The sequence below is a fragment of the Rhodotorula paludigena genome (assembly GCF_050403205.1).
Source record: "Rhodotorula paludigena JCM10292 DNA, Rt_paludigena_JCM10292v1_ctg7, whole genome shotgun sequence".
Classification (NCBI taxonomy): Eukaryota; Fungi; Basidiomycota; class Microbotryomycetes; order Sporidiobolales; family Sporidiobolaceae; genus Rhodotorula; species Rhodotorula paludigena.
Genome location: NW_027481451.1, coordinates 398,691 through 423,661, shown reverse-complemented (window position 1 = coordinate 423,661; position 24,971 = coordinate 398,691). Strand labels below are relative to the sequence as shown.

General features: G+C 65.9%; 10 protein-coding genes across 10 annotated transcripts; 6 read left to right on the top strand and 4 right to left on the bottom strand.

The window, feature by feature from the left end:
* Positions 1–221: 221 nt before the first annotated feature.
* On the bottom strand, positions 222–1,781 carry JCM10292_006186 (uncharacterized protein; the record flags this gene model as incomplete). The annotated part of the gene is made up of 8 exons (XM_076647111.1): positions 222–257; positions 334–578; positions 645–676; positions 772–849; positions 931–1,004; positions 1,091–1,282; positions 1,354–1,598; positions 1,661–1,781. The coding sequence occupies 8 exons, from the start codon at positions 1,779–1,781 to the stop codon at positions 222–224; spliced, it is 1,023 nt and encodes a 340-aa protein (XP_076507449.1).
* A 340-nt stretch (positions 1,782–2,121) lies between these two features.
* MTR10 (mRNA transport regulator MTR10) lies at positions 2,122–5,520 on the top strand (the record flags this gene model as incomplete). Its single annotated transcript, XM_076647110.1, has 6 exons — positions 2,122–2,235; positions 2,536–2,628; positions 2,687–3,056; positions 3,120–4,787; positions 4,842–5,328; positions 5,412–5,520. 6 exons carry the CDS (start codon positions 2,122–2,124, stop codon positions 5,518–5,520), a joined length of 2,841 nt encoding a protein of 946 aa, XP_076507448.1.
* A 329-nt stretch (positions 5,521–5,849) lies between these two features.
* On the top strand, positions 5,850–6,678 carry JCM10292_006184 (uncharacterized protein; the record flags this gene model as incomplete). Its single annotated transcript, XM_076647109.1, has 6 exons — positions 5,850–5,935; positions 6,109–6,161; positions 6,240–6,298; positions 6,379–6,391; positions 6,461–6,525; positions 6,601–6,678. 6 exons carry the CDS (start codon positions 5,850–5,852, stop codon positions 6,676–6,678), a joined length of 354 nt encoding a protein of 117 aa, XP_076507447.1.
* A 341-nt stretch (positions 6,679–7,019) lies between these two features.
* Positions 7,020–8,496, top strand: JCM10292_006183 (uncharacterized protein; the record flags this gene model as incomplete). The annotated part of the gene is made up of 5 exons (XM_076647108.1): positions 7,020–7,105; positions 7,173–7,441; positions 7,520–7,848; positions 7,908–7,937; positions 7,993–8,496. 5 exons carry the CDS (start codon positions 7,020–7,022, stop codon positions 8,494–8,496), a joined length of 1,218 nt encoding a protein of 405 aa, XP_076507446.1.
* A 234-nt stretch (positions 8,497–8,730) lies between these two features.
* JCM10292_006182 (uncharacterized protein) lies at positions 8,731–10,894 on the top strand (the record flags this gene model as incomplete). Its single annotated transcript, XM_076647107.1, has 4 exons — positions 8,731–9,312; positions 9,374–9,692; positions 9,745–9,964; positions 10,027–10,894. 4 exons carry the CDS (start codon positions 8,731–8,733, stop codon positions 10,892–10,894), a joined length of 1,989 nt encoding a protein of 662 aa, XP_076507445.1.
* A 265-nt stretch (positions 10,895–11,159) lies between these two features.
* JCM10292_006181 (uncharacterized protein) lies at positions 11,160–13,412 on the bottom strand (the record flags this gene model as incomplete). Its single annotated transcript, XM_076647106.1, has 3 exons — positions 11,160–12,446; positions 12,528–12,930; positions 12,994–13,412. 3 exons carry the CDS (start codon positions 13,410–13,412, stop codon positions 11,160–11,162), a joined length of 2,109 nt encoding a protein of 702 aa, XP_076507444.1.
* Positions 13,413–13,571: 159 nt separating this feature from the next.
* Positions 13,572–17,922, top strand: PEP5 (tethering complex subunit PEP5; the record flags this gene model as incomplete). The annotated part of the gene is made up of 10 exons (XM_076647105.1): positions 13,572–13,646; positions 13,747–14,031; positions 14,091–14,865; positions 14,950–15,302; positions 15,406–15,539; positions 15,630–15,729; positions 15,798–16,995; positions 17,061–17,374; positions 17,448–17,623; positions 17,709–17,922. The coding sequence occupies 10 exons, from the start codon at positions 13,572–13,574 to the stop codon at positions 17,920–17,922; spliced, it is 3,624 nt and encodes a 1,207-aa protein (XP_076507443.1).
* A 268-nt stretch (positions 17,923–18,190) lies between these two features.
* Positions 18,191–19,067, bottom strand: JCM10292_006179 (uncharacterized protein; the record flags this gene model as incomplete). Its single annotated transcript, XM_076647104.1, has 5 exons — positions 18,191–18,438; positions 18,575–18,737; positions 18,801–18,862; positions 18,929–18,953; positions 19,017–19,067. 5 exons carry the CDS (start codon positions 19,065–19,067, stop codon positions 18,191–18,193), a joined length of 549 nt encoding a protein of 182 aa, XP_076507442.1.
* A 987-nt stretch (positions 19,068–20,054) lies between these two features.
* JCM10292_006178 (uncharacterized protein) lies at positions 20,055–21,893 on the bottom strand (the record flags this gene model as incomplete). The annotated part of the gene is made up of 6 exons (XM_076647103.1): positions 20,055–20,228; positions 20,293–20,424; positions 20,488–20,682; positions 20,738–20,796; positions 21,349–21,641; positions 21,715–21,893. 6 exons carry the CDS (start codon positions 21,891–21,893, stop codon positions 20,055–20,057), a joined length of 1,032 nt encoding a protein of 343 aa, XP_076507441.1.
* A 666-nt stretch (positions 21,894–22,559) lies between these two features.
* On the top strand, positions 22,560–24,936 carry JCM10292_006177 (uncharacterized protein; the record flags this gene model as incomplete). Its single annotated transcript, XM_076647102.1, has 7 exons — positions 22,560–22,970; positions 23,031–23,582; positions 23,644–23,706; positions 23,773–23,850; positions 23,920–24,060; positions 24,118–24,409; positions 24,467–24,936. The coding sequence occupies 7 exons, from the start codon at positions 22,560–22,562 to the stop codon at positions 24,934–24,936; spliced, it is 2,007 nt and encodes a 668-aa protein (XP_076507440.1).
* Positions 24,937–24,971: the final 35 nt, after the last annotated feature.

Below are 24,971 nucleotides of genomic sequence, written 5' to 3'. Positions count from 1 at the left end.
AGTGTCGGCTGGAGGGCCGTGCGAATGCTCGCACGGCCGTAACGGCTGCTTCGAGAGCACAAGAATGCATGACATTGACAAGTCTAGGCCTCGAATACACAAGTCACCATGTCGCAGATACGACACCCGCATGAATCTGCAGATCCAGTACTCCCGGCCTCCAGCGAGAGCCTCGTTGGCGTCGTCAACGAGTAAGCAGCAACGGCCAGCGCCATTCCACACTAATTGGGCCGTAGCTTCATCAGTTTCTCGGCGTCCTGTTCGTGTTTTGCGGGATGAGGAGTCAGCCCTTGCTCGTCTCGGCTCAGCCGCCATGAAACCGACCGCCCTCACCTCGACAACCAGTCGCAGCGCCTCCTCTCTCCGCTTGACAAACTCCTCGACCCTGCTCCCCTCGACGAGCTTCTCCGGGTCCATCCCGCGCGGCTTAATCTCCTTGGCCCTGCGCGCGCGCGCGCTCGAGGCGGCGAGCGCGGCGGCTGCAAGCGAGGGGTTGAGCGAGGGGTCGGCGTCGTCGAGCGCTTGTAGGGAGGAGAGGCGCGATGAGAGGAGGTGGAGGTCGGGGATGTAGGCCGAGCCTGCGTCGGGCGGGAAGGGGTGAGCAGTCTGTACTGTACTCAAGCGGCGACGACGGAGAGACGTACGGGTCGTGGTCGTCCAGGTCAGGCGATCCGCCCTGACTGTGTGCGTCCAATTGCCAGACTATCATCAGTCGTCAAGGCTCTGAGGCACGGAGCGACCGAAAGGAGCCGGCTTGGGACGGATGCGCACAGTAGCTGGCGACCGCGCAGCGCTTTGTCATCGGGTGCAGGTCTGGGAAGTCCTTTTAGGCGGTCGAGGCGCACGAGGCTGCACAAAAAGATCATCCGCAACGCGAGGCATAAGCCGGGGAGCTGGTGACGGGAAGAAGCGGAAACGGCACCGACGCACTTGGCCTTGCGGCACTTGCGGCAAAAGCGGCGCAGGAGGAAGCGGTCCGGGATGAACTGCGTATTGCCAAACTTCTGTGAGGCTCGAAAAAGACGGAGGGAGTCAGCAAGTGATCCTGGCTGCAGAGTCGGATGCGAAGGCCTGTTCCCGCGGAACGCACAATGCAATGCTGATCGAGCTCGAGGATGGCATATTGCCACGGGGCGAGCATGCCCGCCGTGAGCTCGGGCAGCCTCGCTTTGCGCAGCGCACGCTTCCACAGACCCGAGTCGCGGTCATTCAGGAGGCGGTAAAACGGCTTGTTTATCAGCCGCAGGTCGACGAGGTCGAGTGCCGAGAGATGGGTGCAGATCTGCGGTCTCTCCCGGTGTCAGTGCCAACCACCGAGGTAGACGGCGGGCCCAGCGCGGAGAAAGAACGCACCTCGGACAAGATGTCGAGCGGGAGCTTCGAGATGTGATTCTTTCCTTTGCGGCGCGGACCCTTGCCCTTGCCCTTCGAGCCCGTCTGGCGCTTCTTGCGCTTGATAGTCGCCTCGTAGTCGTCCCCGTCGCTCGTTTCGTCCGAAGACGACGAGACAGGCCGCGTGTCGCCAGAGTCCTGGAGCATCCTCCCGTCCGTCACATCGCCTACGTAGTGTCCGCTGCTTTTGCGGGGCTTGGCACCGTCTGCGGGTGGTGAGGAGTCAGTTGTGCAGCCGTCGGGAGCAGGAAGCCACGGGAGAGCGCACTCTTCGTATTCTTGCTCATGTTCGCCGTTGAAGTCGAGGTTCGAGCGTCGTCGTCGCTCGCGTCTGAAGCTGCGTCGGCGTACGAGACGATGCTCGCCGACTTGCGGGAGGGGCGAGGCATCTTCTCCAGACGAAAGAGGCGAATCGGGGTCCGAAGAACAAGGCGAAGATGCGAAAGAACCGAGGCAGGGGAAAAGTGCGGTGGCATCCAAACAATGCGATGCTCAGGGCAGAAGACACCTCACACAGTACTCGTAGAGGCGGTCGAGCTGCTTCTCGCTGGACACAAGGTCGGACGTCGAAGTCGGCTTGTTTCCGCGGACTCCTCCTGGCGAGGACGAGCCGCTGTCACTCACCCGCGTCGCTCGCACTGCTCGACTCCGCTGCGTCGCAGTCTGTTGCACCCAGAAGCCTGCTCGCCTGCGACCTGTCCCGGCCCGCCCTGCTCTCGAGCGCACGCCATGGCCGACTCGTCCATCCAGAGCGTAATCGACGCCCTCGCCGTCCTCTACAGCGGCGCAGACAAGGACGCGCGCGACAAGGTCAACACCTGGCTCGGCGAGTTCCAGAAGAGCGTGCGTCGCCTGCTTGCCCGGGCCTTCTTGGCGGACGGAAGAGCTGCTCTTGCGGAGCCGGGTTGGACGAACGGGACGGCGGCGTTGCGACAAGTGGTGCCGCTCGGCCGGTCGAGGGAGCCAGGCGAAGCTCCCTGTCATGAGTGCAACGCCTGGCGAGCTTGTCTGCGCTGACGCTGCCCGGATGTCCTGCTGGAGGGCCAGTCGAGGCGGCGGAACAGGAGGACCACGCGAGACTGTGGGGGGCTCCGACAGACCTTGCGACCGCTGTACTGACTCGCATCTGTCACTAAAACACAGAACGAAGCATGGGCGACGTCCCAACTGATCCTCTTCGCGCCTGATGCTCCTGTCGAGCCGAAACTCTTTGCGGCCCAGACGTTCCGAACAAAGGTGAGCTGCTCCAGCGTGTTCTCAAACCGGTGCGGCAACCAACGCTCTCTCGCTGCAGATCACATACGACCTCGACCAGCTCGCCGAGGACCACCTTCTCCCCCTCCGCGACTCTCTCCTCACCGCTTTGCGCAACTTTGCCTCCGGCCCGCGCGTCATCCTCACCCAGATCTGCATCGCTCTCGCCGACCTCGCGCTGCAGCTCACCGCCCAACAATGGCCCGATCCCGTCGGCGCCATGATCGACCAGTTTGGCAAGGAGCCCGAAATGGCCGCCGCGCTGCTCGAGTTCCTCCAGGTGCTCGCCGAGGAGTACAACAGCAACATGAAGATCAACGTGCGGAACGAGTTTGGGCGTGAGGGCGAGCAGAGCGTACGACGAGGGGAGCAGGTCATCGGGCTGCTGTCGATGTACGTGCAGGCGCCAGGTGAGCATTTCGTCCCATCATACCTGCTTTCGGAACTCCCCAGACTCACTGAACACCACGCAGGCATCACGCCGACATTGCAGAACCAGTGCTACGCGACACTCGGCGCTTGGCTGCGAACAGGGCAGACGCGATCCAGCTCGCTTGCCGGTACCCCCATTCTCGCTTCCGCCTTCGCCGCCCTCTCAAACGACGAGCTGTTCGACAATGCGGTCGACGTCCTCGTCGACATTATCCACGAGACGATGGAACTGCAGGAGAATGTCGCCGTGATCCAAGAGATTGTGCCGCGATTGACGGCGCTTGCGCCAAGCCTGGCAGATCCGGAGCTGCGCGAGGACGAAGACAAGATGCGCGGGTTCTGCCGAGTACTCGTTGAGGCGGGCGAGTGGTACGAGCCTTTGATCGTCCAGCACCCGCAATCGTTCCTCCCGCTCGTCGAGCTCATCAAGCAGTGCGCCGCATACGAGGCGCTCGAGGTCGTCGGCATCACGCTCAACTTCTGGTACCGCCTGTCGAAAGGCCTCCTCAACGCCGGTATCAACCCGTCGCACGCGCCGCTCCTGCAAGTCTACGCCGACCTCGTCGCGATCGTCATCCGCCACCTGCACTACCCAGACGACTCGAGCCCGCTCAGCGGCGAGGAGCGCGACACGTTCCGCGACTTCCGCCACAAGATCGGCGACACGCTCAAGGATTGCTGCGCCGTCCTCGGCGCCGGGCCGTGTCTGCAGCAGGCGTACGACACGATCGCGCGAGCAGTATCTGCGGGCGATGCAGTCAAGTGGCAGGACGTCGAGGCGCCGCTATTCTCGATGCGGTCCATGGGAGCCCGCATCGATGTGCGCGACAACGATCTCGTTCCCAAGATCATGGAGATGCTGCCGAAACTCCCGCCGCACCCGCGCATCCGATACGCTGCGATCCTCGTCATCGGCCGTTATACGCACTGGACCGAGCAGCACCCGGAGCACATCCAGTTCCAGCTGCCGTACGTCTCGGCCGGGTTCGATGAGTCGGACCCGGAGGTCCTCGCCGCCGCGTCGCAGACGATGAAGTACCTGTGCAAGGACTGCCCGACCCACCTCGTCCCCTTCCTCCCGCAACTGCACACTTTCATTCAGTCCGTTTCCGGCAAGCTCAACGGCGACGATCTACTCGACCTCTCCGCCGCCATCGCCCACATCCTCCTCGCCATGCCGCCGTCCGAGATCGCCGCAGCGCTCTCGACCTTCGTCATGCCCAACATCGAGCTCGTGCACTCGGTCACGGTGCAGGAGGCGCCTGCATCGAAGGACCAGCTGTCCAAGGCGACGCAAGCGCTCGAATGCGTCGACGTCTACCTGTCCATCATCGGCAGCCTGCCCGAAGCGCTGCCCGCTTCGTGCGCCCAGACATGCCAGCAGATCTGGACCGTCCTCGACGCCTTCATAGCCAAGTACGGCACTCTCGGCAACGTCGCCAACCGGACGTGCGTTGTCCTCCGGCGCGGCCTCGTCTTCTTCGGCGAGCTCGCATTCCCTGTCGCACCCGCTCTGCTGGAGCGCCTCGCGAGCTCGTTTGAGCGCCAGCCGATGAACGACTACCTGTGGATCACGGGCAAGGTCGTGCAGCAGTTCGGCGCACGGCAAGACGGCGGGTTCGACGCCGTCGTCAAGGCTGCGTTCGAGCGCGAGAGCAACCGCTTGTTCGAGCTCATGCAGTCGACCCCGCCAGCGCAGGTGCCCGATCGTGCGTACCGCTTACCCCCCAAGTAGAGATTCCTGCTGACCTTTCACTACCCAGTCCTGGACGACTACGTTCACCTCGTCCTCGCGCTCATCGAAGTCGCGCCCGACCACATTTTCCTCTCGTCCGCCTTCCCCGCCGCCTTCCAGTCCGTCCTCACGGCGCTCACGCTCCCGTCCGTGCGCATCGTCCTCACCGCGCTCGACACGATCCGCGCCGTCGTCGGCCACGATTGCCTCTCGTCCCCCGACGGGTCCTACTCGGACCTCCCGCTTTCGCCCGCGCAGCGCGCCGCCTACCCGCTCTACGTCCCCGCGATCCGCGCCGTCGTCGAAGCGACGTCGACGCAGCTCGTGCAGCTCCTCCTCGACGTGCTCGTCGCCGGCGGCGAGGACGAGCCGTACAACTGCATGACGATTCTCCGCCTCCTGTCGATCCAGTTCCCGACCGTCCTCGCGCAGACGGTGCCCGCCGCGGTCGAGCTCCTCCCCGCGCGCGCAGCAGGCCCGGCAGAGAAGCAAGAGTTCCTCAACAAGTTTGCGAGGTGCGTCGCGCGACCATCCTCACTTCTTGTCTACGTTCGTCCATGCGAATGAGAGCTGATGCCGGTCCGACGGCTCCGCGCAGCGCCATCACGGCGCAGAACCCGAACCAGGTCAAGGACGCCTTCACGTGGCTCCTTCGCACGTCGCGCCGGAGCTACGAGCGCACTCGCGTTCTGCAGGACCGCGCGTGAGACGACAATGGGGCTCCGCTACGGAGGCCTCACTCCGGGAAGGGCACGGTGGGCTGGAGCGGGCGTTGGAGACTGCTAGAGGAGGGCCAAGCGCTGGCCCTCCGGGGAACGGAAAATGCTCTCTGGAGTGCAGTAGTAATGCAAAGCATTGTACAGGCCTTGCCGTTTCAAGGCTTGCTAAGAAAGTGGGCGCGGAGGGTCAGGGAAACGGGTTGTCTCCCCGGCTTGCGCCGCTTGAGATGCAGCCCTGGGGACCACGACAGACTTATCCGGCGCAGTTGAGCGGGGGAGGCACTGAGACGCAGCGCTTCGCGGACCTCCGAGAGGCGATGAACTTCTCGACGAGCTTCTTTCCTCTCGACCTCCCTCTTCCAGTCAACCTCCCTGACCCGCTTGAAGCAGCCATACGAGCACCGTGAGTACTTGATCTCGGGCGTCAAGGAGTGCCGTGCTCATCCACGCTCTCGCCGTCGCGCGACAGCCTCGTCAGTTCTTTCCCCACCTCATCCCGAAACACCGACTGCCGTCGCGATGTGAGCCCGACAGCACACCGGGCTGTACACGCGAGACTCAATGAACACTCTGCAGGACTCGCTCGCACCACCACGCCAAAGAGGCCATTCACTCGCGCACCGGCTTGTGTGCGTTGCCGTCCCGCTGGTCCTCGTCACGCGACTCCTCATCTCGCAGCAAGCTGACTTTGAGATCGCTCCGAGCAGTCGACCGCGCCGACAAGAAGGGCGGCCACGGGTCGGCCAACTGGGGCAGCCCGTCTGACGTGCGTGTTCCTTGTGCTATCGCCCTCCCTGAGTCCCTTTCGCCGCTCAAGGCTGACCGCCTGCCCCTTACCATCTGCAGGAGATTGCCGAGAGTGCGTTGTCTTTGTCGACTCCCGCACAGCTCCAGTGTTCAGCTGACCTCGCCTCGTGCGCCGGGACAGGCATCGCTCTCGCTCACTCGGATGACACCCGCTCGCACTCTGCGGCGGATGTCGGCGCGCACAAGGTACGTCTATTTCTTTGGTGTCTTGGCGTCACCTCTGTTGGCGCGTAGACTGTATGAGTTCCTCGTCGTGCTCAGCTCGTTGTCTCGCCGCCGGTCAGCCCTTCGGTCGCCGACACGGCCGACCCGATCATCCAGGAGAGCGAGACCAAGTAACCCGATTCCGACATCAGGCTACAAATAAGCAGAACGTCCAGTAGGAACAACGTGCAGTGCCATCATCCGTCTCTACAACAGGCCATGGATCCGCTCGATTTGGGAAGGTCGACGCTGCGGACACGGATGACTCTCGCCAGCTTATACCGTATGATATTTGTCTTGTCTCTCATGCTGCACGGAAATACAGCTTGACTTGAAGTAGGCTCTCTGCTTCGTGCTCGGACCCGCTTCCTTGCTCTCCGCTCTCCTGTCCGTCCGCCGCGGCAAGTCCGTATGCCCTTCTCGTCTAGGCCGTCCGCTCCTGTCGCTCTTTGCCTTCCGCCGCTGCCTTACCCGCCATGCTTGCCCGCTTCGAGTCACGTGGACTCCTGAAGCGGACGCCGACGCAGGATGCCGGGCGCGACATTCAAGACTGGATCTCACGGTGCGCATGCGACTGCTGGCCGGCCACGTTCTCACGCCTGACAATGCTGTGCTGACTCTTCAACCAGCCAGAGTCCCGACCTGGTCTTCGGCCTGACGATCACGGCTGGCATTGTCAGCCTCCTCGTCGTCCTCGCCTGCATCTGGGAGACGCTTCGACGGTGCCGCACCAGTGCTGCAGGCGCCCAGGAACGTTGGCAGTACCTCGAAGACGGGTCGTCGTACCGCGTAGCAGGGCGTCAAAACGGCGGTGCAAACTATCGCGGGCCGATGGCCACGCTTTTGCATGGAGGAGGGCCGAGTGGCGAGAGGCCTGGCCAGGAGTACGCAGCGAACGGTGCGTACGACTCTTCGGATGGTCAAGCGCCAGGTTGGCAGCGAGTAGGCCCCACCTTACCATTCTTACGGCATGCAGGCCACCAGCCCCCGCATGGTAGCGGCGGGATCCTTCAGTCCTTCTTCGGCGGCGCTGGCCACCGTGACGGGTCGAGGCAAGGCTACGTCCCGACGCGCTCGGGAGAAGACGGCGATATGCGGATGCAGGCGCTGAGCCTCAACGGCTTCAGCGCGTACGACCCGCCGTCGGCTGTAGTGCCGATGCCGCAGCAGCAGACGACTGTCGAGCGGCATGCGCTGGTCGACCTCGGGCCGGTCAAGCCCGAGAACGAGCGTCGCGCAAGCATGAACACTCTCTGGAGCGGCGACACGAGGGTCGGCGAGGAGACAGTCAAGAAAGTCGACGAGGTTCGTGTCCCGACATACCCTGTGTTCCGCACGCTACGGTTGACATCGTCCTCCTCCAGGCCGATAATCTCGACAACCCTGTGAAAGACGTGCGTGACCCTGGCCATTATTGGTCCAGAGCGAGCAGCTGATGTCGCCAAACAGCTGTATTTTTCGCCGACCGCGTCGCCCGTTGCGCTTCCGCCCGCTCCCGCCAAGTCGGCCGAGCCCCTCAAAAGCTCTTCGCCGTCCATTTCGCGCTCGATCAACACCCACGCAACGTCTTTCCCTCTGCCGGGCACGCCTCGCACCTCGCAGCTTCCCCCTCCGAAAGCAGACTCTTCAGTCCCGCTTATTGGCGAAGCCGCTTTCTCGACTCCCAAGCCCTCGGCATCGCCCAGTCCGGTCGTGACTTCATCCCCTGCGCGCCCCAAAACACAGCAGCGTGCGCAGTCGTCCGGCGGGACCTTCACGCCGATGCCCTTGAGCCTCTCTGCGTCGGCGAGCACGCGCTCGACGCCTGAGCCGCTCAAGGTCGAGCTCAAGCGCACGTGGTCGATCGGAACGTGGATTCCACAGCTCAAGGAGGGTGGGGCTGGGCGAGAGGAGGGAAAGAAGGAAGGCGGCGCGGAAGAGAAGATTGGACTCGTCGGAGCTGAGGGCAAGTGAGGCACGGACTGTGCAACTTATATCTGTTTCGTTGCCCTTGCACTTGTGAGACCTGTCTGTTCATTCAGAAGCGGGCTGCCGACGACTGCTAGACTCGCTGCGCGGAAGGAAAGCCAGCGGCTCAGGGGAGGCGGGAGCGGCCAACACGAGCCTGGTGGCGTCGACGACGTCGTTTCGGCTCTGCTCATCTCGGCTCGCTCGTACGGCTTGTGAGCTGTACAGAGCGCACGACCGATGCCTCCGACGCTGCGCCAGCGCGCGCCGCACCTCGTCCCCGCTCTCCTCTTCGTCGTTGGCTTCGCGCTCCTGTCCTGGGGCGGCTTCTTCGAGCCCGGAGGCGAGTTCGCAGAGTCGTCTGTCCAATCTACACACGCTGCGGACGTAGGCAGCCTGCACGTTCAGGGCGACGGCGCCACTCTGGGTGCACACGACTCGTCTTCGCCGGTGGATGCGGGGCGGCGCCTCCGAGTCGGCTTGGCCGGCGCAGGAAGCGGCAAGGGCAGGCAGTCCGTCCAGCTGAGCGACGGCAGCAAGGGCGACCTCGCCTTCACCGTGCAGCGCGGCGATTCGGCACACCCTCTCCCGCCTCCGCTCTCCCGCGACGCCGGCAACTCTGCCTTCGCCGCCAGCCAGTCTCGCTGGACCCGCCTGCGCACCAAGGTCGAGGGCGCAGTGACCTCGGTGGGCGATCTCGTCCTCGCACTTTTCGGGTTCGACGAGGAGGACTGGTTCGGACTGGGCGACCTTGACGCGGGAGAGACGGGCATCGAGGGCGGCTCGCTCGCTAGCTGGAGCGAAAGCAGCGTCTACGTCGAGGTGCGTTCTACGGTTCTCGTCTTCGACCGAGGCAAGAGTTGACGAGAATGCTGGACTTCAGCGCACCAACTCGCTCCACCCGTCTCGCCCTTCCGCCTTCGGCCCGCATCTCCTCTCCGAGCCTCTGCGCGGCCTCCTCTACCCCGTCGAGTCCGTCCTCCCTACCGACGCCTTCGGCTGTACCGCTGCGCCTGTCGCGCCCGCTCCCGTCACCCCGTCGACCCGCTGGATCGCGCTCGTCCAGCGCGGCAAGTGCGCCTTCTCGGAAAAGGTCCGCTTTGCACAGGGCTACGGCGCATCGGCGGTCGTTTTTGGCGACCGCAGCGAGGAGGAGGGCGGGATTAGCGGCGGGCATGGGCTCCTGACGCCGTGGTCTCCCGGTACGTTCTACCCTGGTTAGTGCCTCCCACCATGCTGACCACTCGAGTGCAGACGAGACGGACGACATCACGATCTCTTCTACCTTTGTCTCGCGAGCGTCGTACAGCTCGCTCCTCCGCACGTGGCAGGACGAGCAGGACCTCGCCAAGCAGATCCCGCCGATGCGCGACGGTACGGCGCAGACCGATCTCGTCGGACGCGGCGATAGCAGCCGTGCTCCTGAGCTCCTTGGTCTGGAGGTTGTGCTCAGCAAGGACGAGGTCTTCGCTTGGTGCGTTGCGCTCTCCCTGCCCTGCCTGGCTCACCCTCCTTGTACTGACCCCGTTAGCGCAGGCCCCTCCTCGACCTCCTGTTCATGATGCTCTTCCTCCCGTCGCTCTTCACCCTCGTCACCGTCTTCATCCAGCGCGTACGCGCCGCCCGCGCGCAAAAAGCCGAGCGCGCACCGAAGGACGCCGTCGCGCGCCTGCCCGTCTTCCGCTGGGGCGAGGCCGAGAAGCCCGCTTCGCCCGCTGCCGGCACTGGCGCGACAGTCGCGCGAGCGCTCGAGCAGGACGAGGAGCGGGAAGTCGGCATCGCGCACGTGCCCGTCTCTACCGCCGAGCCGACCGAGGAGACCGCGCTGCTCGACCACTCGGCTTCGACTGCGCCTACTCCGCCCTCTCTGGCACATCGAATCGTCTCCCGCCTGCCCGCCTCGATCGCCCTCCGCCTCCCTTCGCGCTTCGTTCCGCCCTCCGGTCCCGCCCCGACCCGCAACGCCCCGCTCCCAACTCGCCGCTACCCATCTCTGACCGAATGCCCCTTCTGCCTGTGCGACTTTGAGCCGGGCGACCTCGTCATGGAGCTCCCGTGCGGGCACCTGTTCCACTCGGGCGAGGTCGAGAGCTGGCTCGAGGGGCAGAAGGGCGTCTGCCCCGTCTGCCGCATGAGCGTCCTCGCGCCGCCGCAGGCCGATGTCGACGCTGCGGCGGCGGTCGCAGACCAGCAGCCGCAGCCGCCGCCGCTCGCCGACGGCGCGAGCGTACTCGTGCAGCCGTCCGCGCCGCAGCAGCAGCGGGGCACGCTCGTGCACGATTCGCCGCGCACCGCTCTGGCCGCTTCGCCAGTCGCAAGCTCGAGCTCGGTGCCGATCGAGGGCCTGCTCGAGCGCGTTCCGACGGCTGCGGTGGACCGGGACGCGCGCAGAGACGAGGCTTAGTCGGTTTCTCTTTCTTCTGTAACCCCCTCCCCTTCTTTCTGTCGTTGTAGCTATTCACCCACACTCTCTTCGGTATGTCTCACTCCGCCTCACGACGTAGCTGTACGCGCTCGCATCTGTCATCCACTAGCTTTCGCGCGCCTCCCTTCCTTTCCGACCACGCGGGCGAGAGACGTGCGGCTGCAGCTTGCCAAAGAGGCAGCCTGAAGGAGGGAGAGACCACTTGTCCACATGCGGATGAGGAGGCGTCACGTGCGGCTATTCGCTACTCGTTCTTCGCGCGCGCCCGCGTCATGCGCCGGCTGTCGTCCTCGACAACGTTGCCCTCGTCGTCGAGCGTGAGCACCGGCGTAGCCGGGATGTGTGCACTGTCAGGTTCTTTGCGCCGAGTCGCCGCTCGCGAGGACCCGCGCGCGCCCCCCGATTCTCCGCCTGCGCCCTTCTTGCCCCTCGCGCGCTTGGCGTCCCACACCGCAAAGTTCTCGTCGTCCCACCCGACGCACTGAAACGCGATGTACCGCACGCAGTGCGTGTGCGGCCCCTCCTCTGCCGCGGGCGCTCGCTCGAGCTCGTCGAGCGCGCCGCCGAGCGTCTGGGCGCGGAAGCCCCAGTCGGGCAGGACGCGCTTCGGCCACGGCCACGGCTCGGGCATCCGCTTGTCCTTGGGCCGGAGGCCCGCATGCGCGCGAAAGACGCCCTCGAGCAGCGGGTGCATCGCCCCGCCGCCGCGAGCCGAGAGGGGCGCGGCGGCGGCGGACGAGAGGCCCGCGTGAGCGACGCGGTACCGCCCGCGGTACAGCCACTGGTTCTCGCCCGCGCAGACAAACACGTTGATCGAGTCGCCCGCGTTTTCGCGCGGCGACGTCGCGCACCGCGCGATGGCGGCGAGGACCTCGCGGAGGCGCGCCGTGAGCGAGACGATGGCGAACGGCTCGCCGTACGCAATCGGGCGGGCGGTTGCTCCGTGCTCGCCGGAAGGAGGAGGAGGGTGCAGGTGCTGCGAGCCGGCGATGTTCTGCGCCGGCTGGAACGGGAGAAACTTCTCCGAGGGGCGGAACCCGCGCTCGGCACTGTACCCGCCGGACCAGATGCTGATCTCGGCGCCGCCGAGCTGCCTCCGCGTGAAGGCAAAGTCAAAGTCGGGGCTCTGCGCGTGGGGCGGCGGCGGGACGCGCGAGAGGACGAGGTCGGCGGGGAGGGAGCGGAGCGCGAGCGGGAGGAGCTCGGCGAGTCCGACGGGCACGGTCGGGTCCGTGACCTCGGAGTCGGCTTCGTCTGCTTTGATAGCGGGAATGGTGGCGAGTCCACCGTCGCGGACCATTTCGGCTTGAGCTGGTGGAGCGGCGGGGGCAGGCTGAGCCTCCTCACCCCCCGTGCCCGTCAGGATCTCACCGTCGTCAGGCTCAGCCTTTGGCTCGACGCGGCCCGCGCGAAGATCGATCTGGAAAGCGGCGTCTGCCTGCACGAGCTGGGCGTCGTCTGCAGCATTGGCAGTAGCGCAGGCGAGTGGTGCGGGTGCATCGAAAGCACGTGTTGTTGGAGTCGGGCGGTTCTGGCCGAGCGTGGAGATCCGTGAGCGTCAGACGAGGGCACAGGTAGGCAAGGTTCGCACCTGTTCTGGCCGCATTCGTACCCCTGGTCCGTCATCTCGCTGGCCCATCGCGCTGTCGAGAACACGCTCTGCCTCGTCCTTGTTCTTCCTCGGCGATTCGACCTCTTCCTTCTGCACAAAGCCCGCCTCGCCCTCGCGCGGCGCAGGCGACTCGGTCCCCGGCGCGGGCGACCTCCTCCTCCTCCTCTTGTTTGCGCCACGCTCGTCTCGCTCGTTCGCCTCGTCTGCCTCGTCTTCGTCGCGCGCCCGCCCCTTGCCCTTCTCCTCGGCGGTGAAGCGGCGCTCGTTTGCGAAGGGGTGGGCGGGGTCGAGCGGCGGAGTCGGGTTCTGCTGCGGGGCGGCGGCGGCGGCGGCGGCGGGCGACGCGGAAGGAGCGCGTTGGGCGGCGGCGGCGGCGAGAGAGGCGGTGCGGGCGGCGAGTTGGCTGCGAGTGCCACGCGTCAGTCAGCTGACGCGGTAGAGAGGAGGCAGCTGCGCAGGAACGCACACGGCGACGCTGACGGTGAGGTCGAGGAGGACGGTCGCAAACGGTTCCGCGTCGTGGTCGCGGACGGTGGTGCGCTTGAGTGCGGCGACGGCGGACGCGACGCCGTAGTCGCCCGTCTCGATGTCGCTGTTTCCGTCGTCGTGGTCGAGGTAGTGGCGCACGAGGGGGAGGACGTGGGCAGAGTCGACGGCGGGAGAGAGGAGGAGGGGGACAAAGGTAGGGGTTGCGCGCGAGGCGAGGTAGGAGACGGGAGGCTGGAGGCGGGCGAGGTGGGCGAGGGAGTTGTCGAGGCGGCGGAAGAAGACGTGCAGGTGCGGGTCGTCGGCGGCGAGGCGGTGCGGTGGTGCGGCGAGGGGAGAAGGGTGGGGAGGCGAGGCTTGGGAGGGCTCCGTCGCGTGTAGCGGTGGGACGCCAGCCATGCCCGAGTGCGCCTGGGCGTTCCACTCTCGGTCTGCACGGAGCAGCTTGAGAAAGCGAGACGGAGAGACCCGCAGTCGACTTGCACGCGGATCGAGCGACAGAGCCTCGTCGTCGTCCCCCTTGCACCTCGCCTGCTCAGAGTGTGGACCGGGGAGGCAATGAGTGCACGCGCAACCCCGACCACGCGCACCCAGCCCTCGCCCGCACCCGCTCCCGCCCTCGCCGCCCCCGCCGTCCGGCCCCTCTCTCGCTCCCTCGCCCTCTCGCTCCGCCAGCAGCGCACAAGCGAGTGCGAGCATCTCAGCCAGGACTGACGCACACTCACCCCCGCAGTGGCGCCAGTTCTCCTTCTTCCACGCCGCACCCATCCCCTCGCCTGCGACCACCCCCACCCGCTCGCTCACCGCCCAGCCCGCCCTCGTCTCGGCCGTGCACTCGAACGTCCACCTCGCAGACACCCTCGTCCTCGTCGCCGACCTCGACGGCAACCTCCACGCCGTCGACGACCACTGGGAGCCCCTCCACACCTGGCCCGCGTATGACGGCGGGAGGGTCACCCACATCCTCTCGAGCGAGTGGGACCTCCGCGCAGGCAGGGCCATCGTCGTCACCGTCGGAGTGCGCCTCGCGAGAGAGCGAAAGCGACGAGCCGCACTGACTCACGCTCTCGCCCGCAGGACGACGCCTCTTCTCCGTTCCCGCTCCTCAAGGTCTGGCTCCTCTCCCTCCCCTCGCCCGCCACCGCTGCCCCCACCTCGCCCGACTCCCCCGCGCTGCCCCACCTGACCCTCCTCCGCCGCGCGCCCATCTCGCCCGTCCCCGCGCGCCCCTCGCCCGTCTCGGCCCTCGCGCTCGCCCCCTCGCTCTCGCACGTCGTCCTCGGCCTCGCAGACGGCACAGTCGTCGCCTTCAAGCGCCTCGACGACCTCGTCGAGGCCAGCCTCGTCGACCTCGACGACGCCGCCGCCCGCGCAGCCCCACTCGAGCCCGGCGCTTCGCGCGCGCGCTCGGCGGCGGGGAATGGCGCCGGCGCGAGGGACGCGTTCGTCCCCGGCGGGATGGGCAAGCTGCGCGTCCTGTGGGACGGCAACCGCGAGCCCGTCACCAACCTCGGCATCACGGCGGCGCCGCCTCCTCCCTCGCCAGCTGCGGGCACCCAGACCCTCTTTGTCCTCACGACGAGCCAGATCCTCGCCCTCCCGCTCCCTCCGTCTTCGTCGAGCGCGAAGCATGCCAGCAAGGCGCAGCAGCCGACCGTGCTCGACGACCACGGCGCCGCCGTCGGGTGCGCGCGCGTCATGCGCCTCGGAGGCGGGAAGGGGCTCGGAGGAGCGGGCGCGGGCGCGGGCGCGGGAGAGGGCGAGCAGACGGCGGAGAGGATGGTCGTCGCGCGGGACGAGGCGATCTATGTGTACGGGCCCGAAGGGAGGGAGGGCTGCTGGGCCTACGAGGGTGCGCTTGCGCTCTCCTGTTTTCTCCCAATCCCGATCCCCGCACACTCATGCTCGTGCCCCCGTCCGTCCCTACATTCTGCAGGCTCGAAATCGTCCATCGTCCCGCTCCACTCGAGCACCGTCACGGCCCCTTCGTCGCCCGCCGCACAGCGCCTCCCGACCGCCTACCTCGCCATCGTCTCGCCCCCGCAGCCCTCTTCGCTCGCCAGCACCTCGGCCACGATCCGCCAGCACGCGCGCGCGACCGCCAACGCCAACGGCTCGGCGGCGGATGCGAGCAATGGCGCGGGAGCGGGGGTCGCGAAGGTCACGGTGTTTGACCCCGAGAACAAGTTTGTCGCCTACTCGGGCACGTTTGGTCAAGACGAGGGCGGCGCGGTGAGAGAAGTCGTCGAGGCGTGGGGTGCCGTGTGGGTCTTGACCGAGGGTGGAAAGGTGCGTCTCGTTCCAACGCTCTCCTTCCGCGCCCTCGCGCGCGCACGCACAACCCGCCGTATCGCGAAGCTCGCTGACCTGGGTCGATCGCGATGGCGCACAGCTGTTCCGCCTGACGGAGCAGCCGATCGAGCAGAGCTTCGAGACGCTCTTCCAGCGCAACCTGTTTACGCTCGGGATCAGCCTCGCGCACAGCCGCGGGCTCGGCGAGCGAGAGGTCGCAGACATCTACCGACGGTGCGTCCTGGAAGTTGGGGGTGCTGCTGCAGTGTCGACACTCGTCGGGAGTGACGAGACTGATGCTAGCGGTCCGATCTGAGCGCACAGACACGGCGACCACTTGTATGGCAAGAGCGACTACGAGGGCGCGATGGCTGCGTACCTCAAGACGGTCGGGACCGTGCAGGCGAGCTACGTCATCCGCAAGGTGCATTGCTCTCATCCCCTGCATCCCCGCCCAGTCAGGCTAATGCCGTTGTGCCACGCCGAAACCAGTTCCTCGACGCGCAGCGGTTGACGCACCTCACGTCGTATCTGCAAGAGCTGCACTCTCGCGGGCTCGCCAACAGCGACATCACGACGCTCCTGCTCAACTGCTACACCAAGCTCAAGGACGACGACGCCCTCTCGCGCTTCATCCACTCTTCGTCGTCGTCCTCACCGTCGACGACCGCGACTATCCCGTCTACTGACGGATCGGCACCCGCCGAGCCCCCCTTTGACCTCGAAACGGCGATCCGCGTCCTGCGCCAGGCGGGCTACTTTACGCACGCGACCTGGCTCGCGCAGCGCTACCGCGCGCACGCCGATTTCCTCCGCATCGCGATCGAGGACGCCGGCGACTACGTTGGTGCGCTGCGCTACGTCCGCGAGCTTGCGCGAGGAGGAGCGGGGGGAGGAGGGGCAGGGGGAGAGGGAGAGGACGAGGCGAGGGAGAGCATGCAGAGGTGGGGCGGCGTCCTGCTCGCGCACGAACCGGACCTCACGACCGACGTGCTTGTCGAGATCTGCTGCGGGAAGGAGGGCGCGAGTGCGCGCGAGGGCAAGGACCGCGTCGCGAGCTTGAGGGCCGCGAGCGGGGCGCGGGACGCGAGCCCGAATCGTCGCGCGGCTTCGACGAACGCATACGACATGCCCGACTCGGCGTCCCTCTCTGGGTCGACCGCAGCCGGCGGCGAGCCCTTGACCGCCGAGCCGGACGCATTTTCGACCCTAATCACCACTACCGCGCCAGACCTCCCCTCGCCGCGACAGTTCTTCGCCCACTTCGTCGACCGCCCGCGCCACTTCGTCTCGTTCCTCGAGCAAGTTGCCGCGCGCCGCTACGGCCGCCCGGTCGATTCGCTCGTCCCGCCGGCGACGCTCATCGGCGCCGACGCGCCCCTGCCCGAGCCGAGAGACGCTGTCGAGGAGGGAGGAGGTGCGCGCAGGCCGCTCGACGCGAGGGCGAGGGACGAGCAGGTCGTGTGGAACACGCTGCTCGAGCTGTATGTCTCGCCGCTCCCGCCGCGCGCGGAGGACGACAAGCGCGAGCGCGAGCAGCTCCAGGCCAAGGCGCTCCGCGTGCTGCGGTGCCGGGACCAGGCGCCGTACGACGAGACGCAGGCGCTGCTCGTGTGCACGACGCAGGGGTTCGAGGAGGGGTTCGTGCTGCTGTACGAGCTGCTGGGCATGTACGAGGAGATTGTGCGATGTGCGCCCGCCCGCCCTTTCCCTTCTCGCGGCGCGCACTGAGCTGACACGTGCGTGCGTGCGCAGACTGGATCGACGCAGCGAAGGCGTCACCCTCTGCGCCCGACCGCACGTCGCGCATCGTCCGCGCGCTGCACCGCTACGGGCCCTCGTGCCCCTCGCTGTACCGCCTCGTCCTCTCGCACCTTACCTCGTCGTCCGACCTCCTCTCGCGGCACCAGGCCGACGTGCTCGACATCCTCGACGAGGTCGACCGCGAAAAGGTCCTTCCGGCGATCGCCGTCGTGCAGATCCTCAGCGCGGGCGGCGTCGCGAGCGTCGGGCTCGTGCGCGAGTATCTCAAGCGGCAGCTGCTGGCCGAGAAGCAAGAGATCGACTCAGTGCGGCCCGCTTCACTCTCGCGCCTCTCGCTCTCTCCTCATGCTGACGCTCGTTCTCCTCGCGGTCCCACAGGATCAAGCGCTCATCACGTCGTACCGCGCCGAGACGGCCAAGAAGCGCAGAGAGATTCACGAGCTGTCGGACCCGGACCAGCCGCGCATCTTCCAGGTCACGCGCTGCTCGGCGTGCGGAGGGCAGCTCGACCTCCCCGGCGTGCACTTCATGTGCCGCCACTCGTACCACCAGCGGTGCGTCGATCGCTCTCTCGGCTCTGCGTCTCTGCACTCTTGTGCGGCAGCTGACCGGCCTGCGTACCGGCGGCGTATCGCGCAGGTGTCTCGGCGAGAACGAATCGCAGTGCCCCAACTGCGCGCGCACGCACGGTGTCGTGCGCGAGATCCGCAAGAACAACGCCCAGCTCGCCGGCCGACACGACCTCTTCCTCCAGGAAGTGCACGAGAGCGACGACCCGTTCGCGTCCGTTGCGAACGCGTTCGCGAGGGGGTTCATGGGCTCGGCGGGAGGAGCGGCGGCTGCGCAGGCTTAGTAGCGTGCGTGCATCGAGCCGAACAGACATTGCTTCCTCGACTCCTTCATCAGCTCGGGAAGGGACGCTCAATGCCTTCGTCGCATTGCGCTCCAAAGAGATTTTGCGCCTACCGCTACCTACGCGCCCTCGCACCCCCACGCCACGCCACATCGACGCCACGCTTCGAGCTAGAGTTGTACACGACGGAGGAAAGGGGAAGGGAGGGAGGGGGAATGCTAGAAGGACAAGAGGGGGCTAAGCGGAGAGAGGAAAGGGGACCACGCGATTACTGGGCCGGGGCGGCGCCGCCAGCCGCGGCGGGGCAGTCACGCGAGATGTGGCCGCCCTCGCCGCAGTTGTAGCAGCGCTTCTCGCCGCCCTGCGGGCAGTCGCGCGAGAGGTGGCCCTGGCCGCCACAAGCGAAGCACTTGGCCGGGTTGACGCACTCACGCGAGAGGTGGCCGACACCGCCGCACGAGTAGCAAGTCTTGCCGCCGAACCCGCCGCCGAACTGGCCGCCGAACTGGCCGCCGACTGTGGGCGCGCAGGGGTGGATCAGCAAGGGTGCATGAGGACGAGCGGGCGAGTGCCGAAGCATGTCGAGGCTGATGCGGCAATCCCGGGCCAGCAAGGCCACTGAGTGAGGCGAATCAAAGGAGAATGGACGTACAGCCGGCACCGGCACCGAAGTTCTGCGGGCATGCGCGCGAGATGTGGCCCGGCTGGCCGCAGCGGTAGCAAACGCCCGCACCGGCACCGCCGAAACCGCCCATGGCGGGCGCGCCGAAGCCGCCGGCCGCGCCAGCGTTCGGGTTCTGCGGGCACTCACGCGACTGCGAAGGAGACAGAGCCGTCAGCTGTGAAGAGTGCGAGCGGTTCTGAGCAGAGTGGCGCACGATGTGGCCCGTGTCGCCGCACGAGTAGCACTTCTTGGGGGCCGGGCCGTTCGGGCAGTCGCCTGTTCACGTACAGCAGGTGAGACGCCGCATGGGTAAGTCAAAGAAGGGCAAGTGCGCAGACGGACGCGAGATGTGGCCGGCAGTGCCGCACTGCAAGTTCAAGCTGGATCAACACAAAAGCCCGCTTTGCGGGTGTGCACAGGCTGCACGCACGTTGTAGCACTGGGGGGTGCCGGCGGTGGGGCTGCAGTCGACACGACGCATTAGTCTCAACGTCCCGTCCTCCAGGCTATCAGGCGGACTTTCCAGGCAGCAGCCATGTGGCCGGCTGTGAACGTGTCCGCAAGACGAGAGCGCAGACATGGGAGCAGCCGAAAGATCGCAGGTCGGTCGCACAGGTCGGGCGGGCAAGCGGGGGAAGGGGGACGAAAGGAAGAGCGACACCATCAGCTCCTCCGACCGGTCAAAGCGGGAAAGGTGCTCAACAATCCGCCCTCGAGTGTGACTCCAGCCCATCGGCGCCCCTCCTTGTCCGGCTGCGTGCGCAAGCGAGTGTGTGGCCAAGATCGCGTTGCAAAGGGGCAAACGGGAGCTGCAGCGGCATCGTCGTCTCCGACATCATGCGCCCCGTCTGCGCACCCCTTTGCGACCTCGTCCGATCCACCCTGCACTGTCCGTGACACGCCCACGTCGGCCCGAGCGCTGCAGTGGCGAAGTCGAGGGGGATTGCCGGTTTCTCGGCGCGGTTTGCGATGAAGGCGAGCGAGGCCTCGGGGAGGACGGGAGGATGACTGACGTTGACCGCAGTTGTAGCACGACATCTTGACAAGCGAAAGGAAAGGGTTTCGAGGTGAAGGAGGAGAAGGAGGAGAGCCGACCTCCGCCGCGAGAAAAAGCTCGTCCTCGTGCTGTCCCCTCCTCGCTTCTCTCGCTGCCCGGGCGGGGCGTACTGCTCGTGACTCGTCCGATAGATCACTCACGAGCGGCTGGAGCTGCGTGCGCACTGCAAAGGCGAGGACGCCACTTACCGCTCCCCGTCGTCGGGCTTCTTCACGAAGGCTACGCTGTGTGATGGGCTTCTTCGAGTCCGGTGCGGCACGAATGTCGCGGAGGCTCGAAGGTCTTGGTCGTCGTTGCTACAGTCTGGCGTCCGCCTTCAGTGCTTCCACCTCGCCGAGCTGTCCCGCGCGGAACGACCGGAGAGAACGCTGAATTGGGATTCCACGACCATGTGCAAGGAACATAAGGCTCTTAGTACCGCGCCCCGCCAGCGTACCGCTGCTGATAGTTGTGCTGCTGCCGTGACGAGAGCAACACGACACGGCCGAGAGAGTGGTCCTCGGCGGGCTCTGTCTTGATGTGGATCCGGCGGCGACGTCCTTGGTGCGGCGGCTGCGAGTCCTCAGAGTCGGAGTAATGCTCGCGCTGCAGGGCTTCGCTGGTCAGCGGTCGCTTGTGTCGCTTCGCCATCTTGCGATAACGAACGCACCTTGACCCCGGGCTCTCTCTTGATCTCAGGCTCTTCCATTTTCATTAGGCTGTCGAGCTCGTGCAAGTGCGGGTGGTGACTTTCGAGAACCTTGGCGAGATGCTGAAAAGACGGGTCGTGGAGGAGACTCGGCTGAGCGGGGGAGGTCGACCGTCAGCACCGAATGGCTCGCAGGCTTGGCAGAGCAGAACGCACGAGGTGTTTGATGCGCTTGGCCTCGGCGTCGTGTAAGCAGTGCCGAAGCTCCCGCACCATCCGCACGCGGGTGTTGTCCTCCTCGGCGTCGAACGCGCGGTCGGGCAGGAGCCTGCGAAGCTCGTCGAGCTCCGCCCTGGCTTCCGGCAGTTCCTGCTTGAGCTTGTGCAGGAGATACCGGTACGTCGTCGAGGACTTCGAAGACGAGTCAGCGTTACCCGCACTGAGCGAGATTGAGAAGGCGCCGTACTCGGAGGATCCTCTGTGTGCGCCGCAACTCGAAGAACGAGGTGATATTCGCCTGCCGAGCTGATGTCAAGACGCGTACTAAGTATAAGTACGCGCAGAGCACGTACCGGGGGATCGTGCGATAACGCTGTGCTCTCTGGACCGTACCTCGCCTCGAGCTGGTCCAAGTCCTCTCGCACTTGCACGCATTCAAGGCCCGAGAGAAAGTCCCAGAAGTCGGCTGGGATCCAGTCGGATAGATTCCTTTTCCACCCTTCGGCAGAAGAAGCGGCCGTGTCGGCGTCATCCTGTTTCGTCGCTCGTCGCGCTCGTGGCCTGTCCATGTTGAAGCGCCGAGCAGCGGCGGCTTTGAACTTCTCCGCAATTCGACTTAGCTGCTCGGTGAAGTCAGAGTACGGAGGGTGCTCGAGCATGTGGTGAAGCGACATGTCGAGCGGATCGAGCACTCAGAGTGGCCGGCGGGAGCAAAGAAGCCAAGAAACCAGCGCTGCAGCCTTGTCGCACGGCTCGAGTACCTCGGAGAGTCCGCGGCAAGCGCCCGGAAGATCCGCCGACAGGAGGCGGACAGCGAGGAGTGCCGAAACACAGGAGTGCATGCGGAGCGACACCGACAAAGCAAGACGTTCCAACGCGAGGCGACGCGGTCCTCGCGACTCCAGAGATGCTGGACGATGCGCCTTGTTCCGTCCGACGTCGGGCTGTAGTCATCGTTGCCGTAGTAGGCGCTGTTGCCCTCGCCGCGGAAGGGGCGCTCGGCGAGAAGGGCGCGCCAGATGGGGGACGAGAAGCTGTGCCCGCTCGGGGTCGGGTGCCGGTAGTAGCACGAGCGGAGGGCCCTGCAGGTCGCGGCGAGGGCGAGGTGGTCGCGGATGTGGAGGTCGGGGCTGCCGAGAACGGCGTCGATACTTCAAGGGAGAACAGAACCGGGTCATCGTGGACTGAGCGGAAGGCGGGAGAAGGGACGAGGTCAATGCGCACATCTCGCCAGGCAGGTCAAACAGCTTGAAGGCCCCCTTGCGCTTCGTCGTGGTCGGTGAGCTTGCCGAGCGCGCTTTCGCCTTCTTCTTAGGCGTGGTCGGGACTGGACGAGGCGGTGAACTTGTCGCGTCGGGCACGTAGTCGCCGTCTGAATCGGCGGGATCCTTGCGCTTGGCCATCTCGGTGTTGTGGTTGGGTGTGGCTCGGTTTCTTCGGGCACTCGGAGCGCACGAGAGACTCGACGACTTGCAGAAGAGACGGGAGAACGAAGGACTGATGAGGCGAGGGACGATGAGCCGGGCCTAGCAGAGACTCGGCAGGCTTCGGCTTACAAGCCACAGCACTCTGTGCTCCTGCACAGGGCAGCAGAGCGCCGGTTCGAGGTGGAGGCGGTGTGGACGAGGACAAAGGAGCAAAGGTGGGGCAGCCTTCGTCCGTTGTTCGTCCGTTGTTCGTCCGCCTGACGCTCGTCGCCCCAACTCCGGATTTTGCACGACCTAGGCTGTGAATAAAGAGGTTCTGTCCTGGTTCTCGAGCTGTTGGGCAGGGGAAGGGGCGCCAGCAGAGAGGAGAGATGGGGAGTGTCCTGGTCTCGCAACGATGTTCATCCACGTGAGGCTACGACGCGCACGAGGCGGTCTGCCGAAGACACCTGCAGCTCTTGTACGGACTACCAAGCTATACGCTTCGTCTCGACCCTGTTGCTGCTGACGTGCAGGAGCCCGCTGTCGCGCTGTCTCCTGTCTGCGTCCCGCTTCCGCGCGTGCGTCGCGCTCGCTCCTTCAGCTGCAGCTCTCCTTCGCTTTTGCGCACTACTGGCTGGACCCAAAGGAAGCTGCACAGCCATGGCAAGCGCAGGAACAGCGCTGCTTGCGCCGTCGCCAGCCCGCTCGTCCCCCAACTCTGCCCTCTCCTCCTCGACCTCGCTCGTTCTCACAATCCGCCACCTCCCCAGCGACCGCTGGCTCACCTTCTCTGCGCCCAAGGAGTGGCGCATCGGCCAGCTCAAGGATGCCGCCCTTGTCGCGTTCGGCGAGTCGCCTCCCTCGCAACCGCCCCGCCGCAACTCCTCGCTGAAGAATCCTGTTAACGGCGGCTTTCAGACGCCTCGCGCTGGTCGGCGAAACGAAGGGATGCCGAGGGAGGAGCTGGCCAAGGAGAACGAGGTTCCTGACGACCGGGCGACGAAGAGGCGATCGAGCGAGGGCGGGGGACTGCGCTCAGTCGGCCGCGTCGCTTCCGCTATGGCCAGCAAGGTGCGCATCCCCATCTCCAGGCAAAGCTGGAGTGCTGTGTCACTCACGCATACTCAGCAGATCCGACCTCTCGCGCTGCGCTCTCCTCGCACACGCTCGTTCTTCTCTTCCGAAGCCGTCCCGCCAGTCCCGCCTCTTCCGTTGCGCCCACCTTCGCCTCTCCCGCCCATGTACGAGCTTTCGAGCAACAGCAGCTCGGCGCGCTCGTCTCTCTCTGTCAACCGCTCGCACGCAACCGCAGCTCCGCCTCGCACGCCGACGGCCCCTTCCGCGCGCACTCGCCGGGCACCGCGCACACTGCGCCGCGCGACCTCGCGCTCGTCACTACCTCACGATGACATGGTCGCGACGCCTGTCACGCCGCGCGCAAAGGATGGAGGGTTCCGCGCACTTGGATTCGGCAGGGCGCCGTCGCCGTCGCCCGCAGGGGCGCTTTGGCCCGAATACACACCTCAGAGGGAGAAGCTGCGGTCTTCTCCTGTTCCTACCGACCGCAAAGAGGCGAAGTCGAGACGAAGGGAAGGGGCCGAGGCTTGGGAGGAGGACGTGTCTGAACGCGACAAGAAGGAACCGGGCAGGTGGAGCGAGTGGTGCTTGGTCAGCGCGATCAAAGTGCGTCTCTAGCCCTTGTCCATCAAAAGACGCGACTTTGCTCACGCTTGTGGTACGACAGGGTGGCTTCGGCTCGGATCGCGAAATCGTCGGAACGCACCTGGTCGAGTACGACCTCCTTATCGTGCGTCGCCGTTTCGTCCCGCCCCCTCATACGAGCTCGAACACTTTCTCAAGCTTCTTCACACAGCTCAAGCCTCGTCTGCTCGACTTTGACCCACCGCTGCACCTCCTTCATCTTCCGTTCCTCCGCCTCGAACACGTCGAAGTCCATACTCGCCTTCGAGACGACCTTCCATTGCGGAAGCCTCATGGCTCAGTTGTCACATCACCAAAGCGATCGAGCTTCGTCGGCCCGAAACCGCAGTTTGAGCTTTGCGAGCAAATGCTCGAGATCTGCGTCGAGGGCGTGACCGGTTGGAGTGGCTGGGATGACGACGAGGTTGAGGGGCCGATCATGGTTCTGCGCTTGCACCAGGTGCGCATCGGTCTGTTTACGCTGGGTTCGCACGTCTGACGTTAGTGCGTGTCGCAGGATGGCCAGCTCGTGCAGGTTCATTGCCTCCCCGCTTGCTCCATCCGCCTTGACAGCCCAGAGCCCGCTTCGCCCGTCCGCTCGCCCTGCACACCGACCGCTCGCAAGCCGATTCCCGCACCGAGTGCACGCTCGGTTGTCCCGCTCATCCACCTCGACTTTGACGACGGCGAGAGCCTCGTCTTCCGCCCGTCGTCGCTGGACGACTATGAGCGCGTGAGGCGGCTCGTCGACAACGAGGATGCGAGGAGCGAGGCAGCCTTCGGAGCCGAGATGAAGCGCAGGAAGAACAGTGCGTCTTTCAAATGTTGACGCGCGGAACGGTTCTCTGACGAACCAACACGCGCAGTCATCGACACGGCCTACCGCGCTTGGCACGCTCCCTTTTACCCGCTCCCTTGCATACTATCTCCGACTCGCCCGTCCGACCCGACCGCAGCCACAGCGCACGTCCTCCCGCTCTCGCCTCTTGCGAGCAACATGCCGATCGAGCGGCGCCGCTCGCTCAATTCGCCTCCTCCGTCTTCCTCGCGCGCCGTGAACGCGAGATCGGGACTCGTCAAGAGCTTCACCGCGAACGAGCTCGGGGAGGCAGCGCGTTCGGGCGGGCGTGAGGGGAGGAAGGAGGAGGGGTCGCTTTTCCGGCGGGCGGTCGGGCGCGGAGGCGGCTTGCCGAGCGCCAGTGCTTCTTCAACCAGCCGAAGGGGACAGAAGGCTCGCATGGGCGAGTATGGCATGGTGAAAATCGGGGAGGACGAGGGCAGCGCCGCAGGAGGAGAGGCGGGCTGGCCCAAGTCGCGCTTCGTGGAGGACTTGTGAGCTTTCGAGGCGGAGGAGTTGCTTGGTGTTGGGCT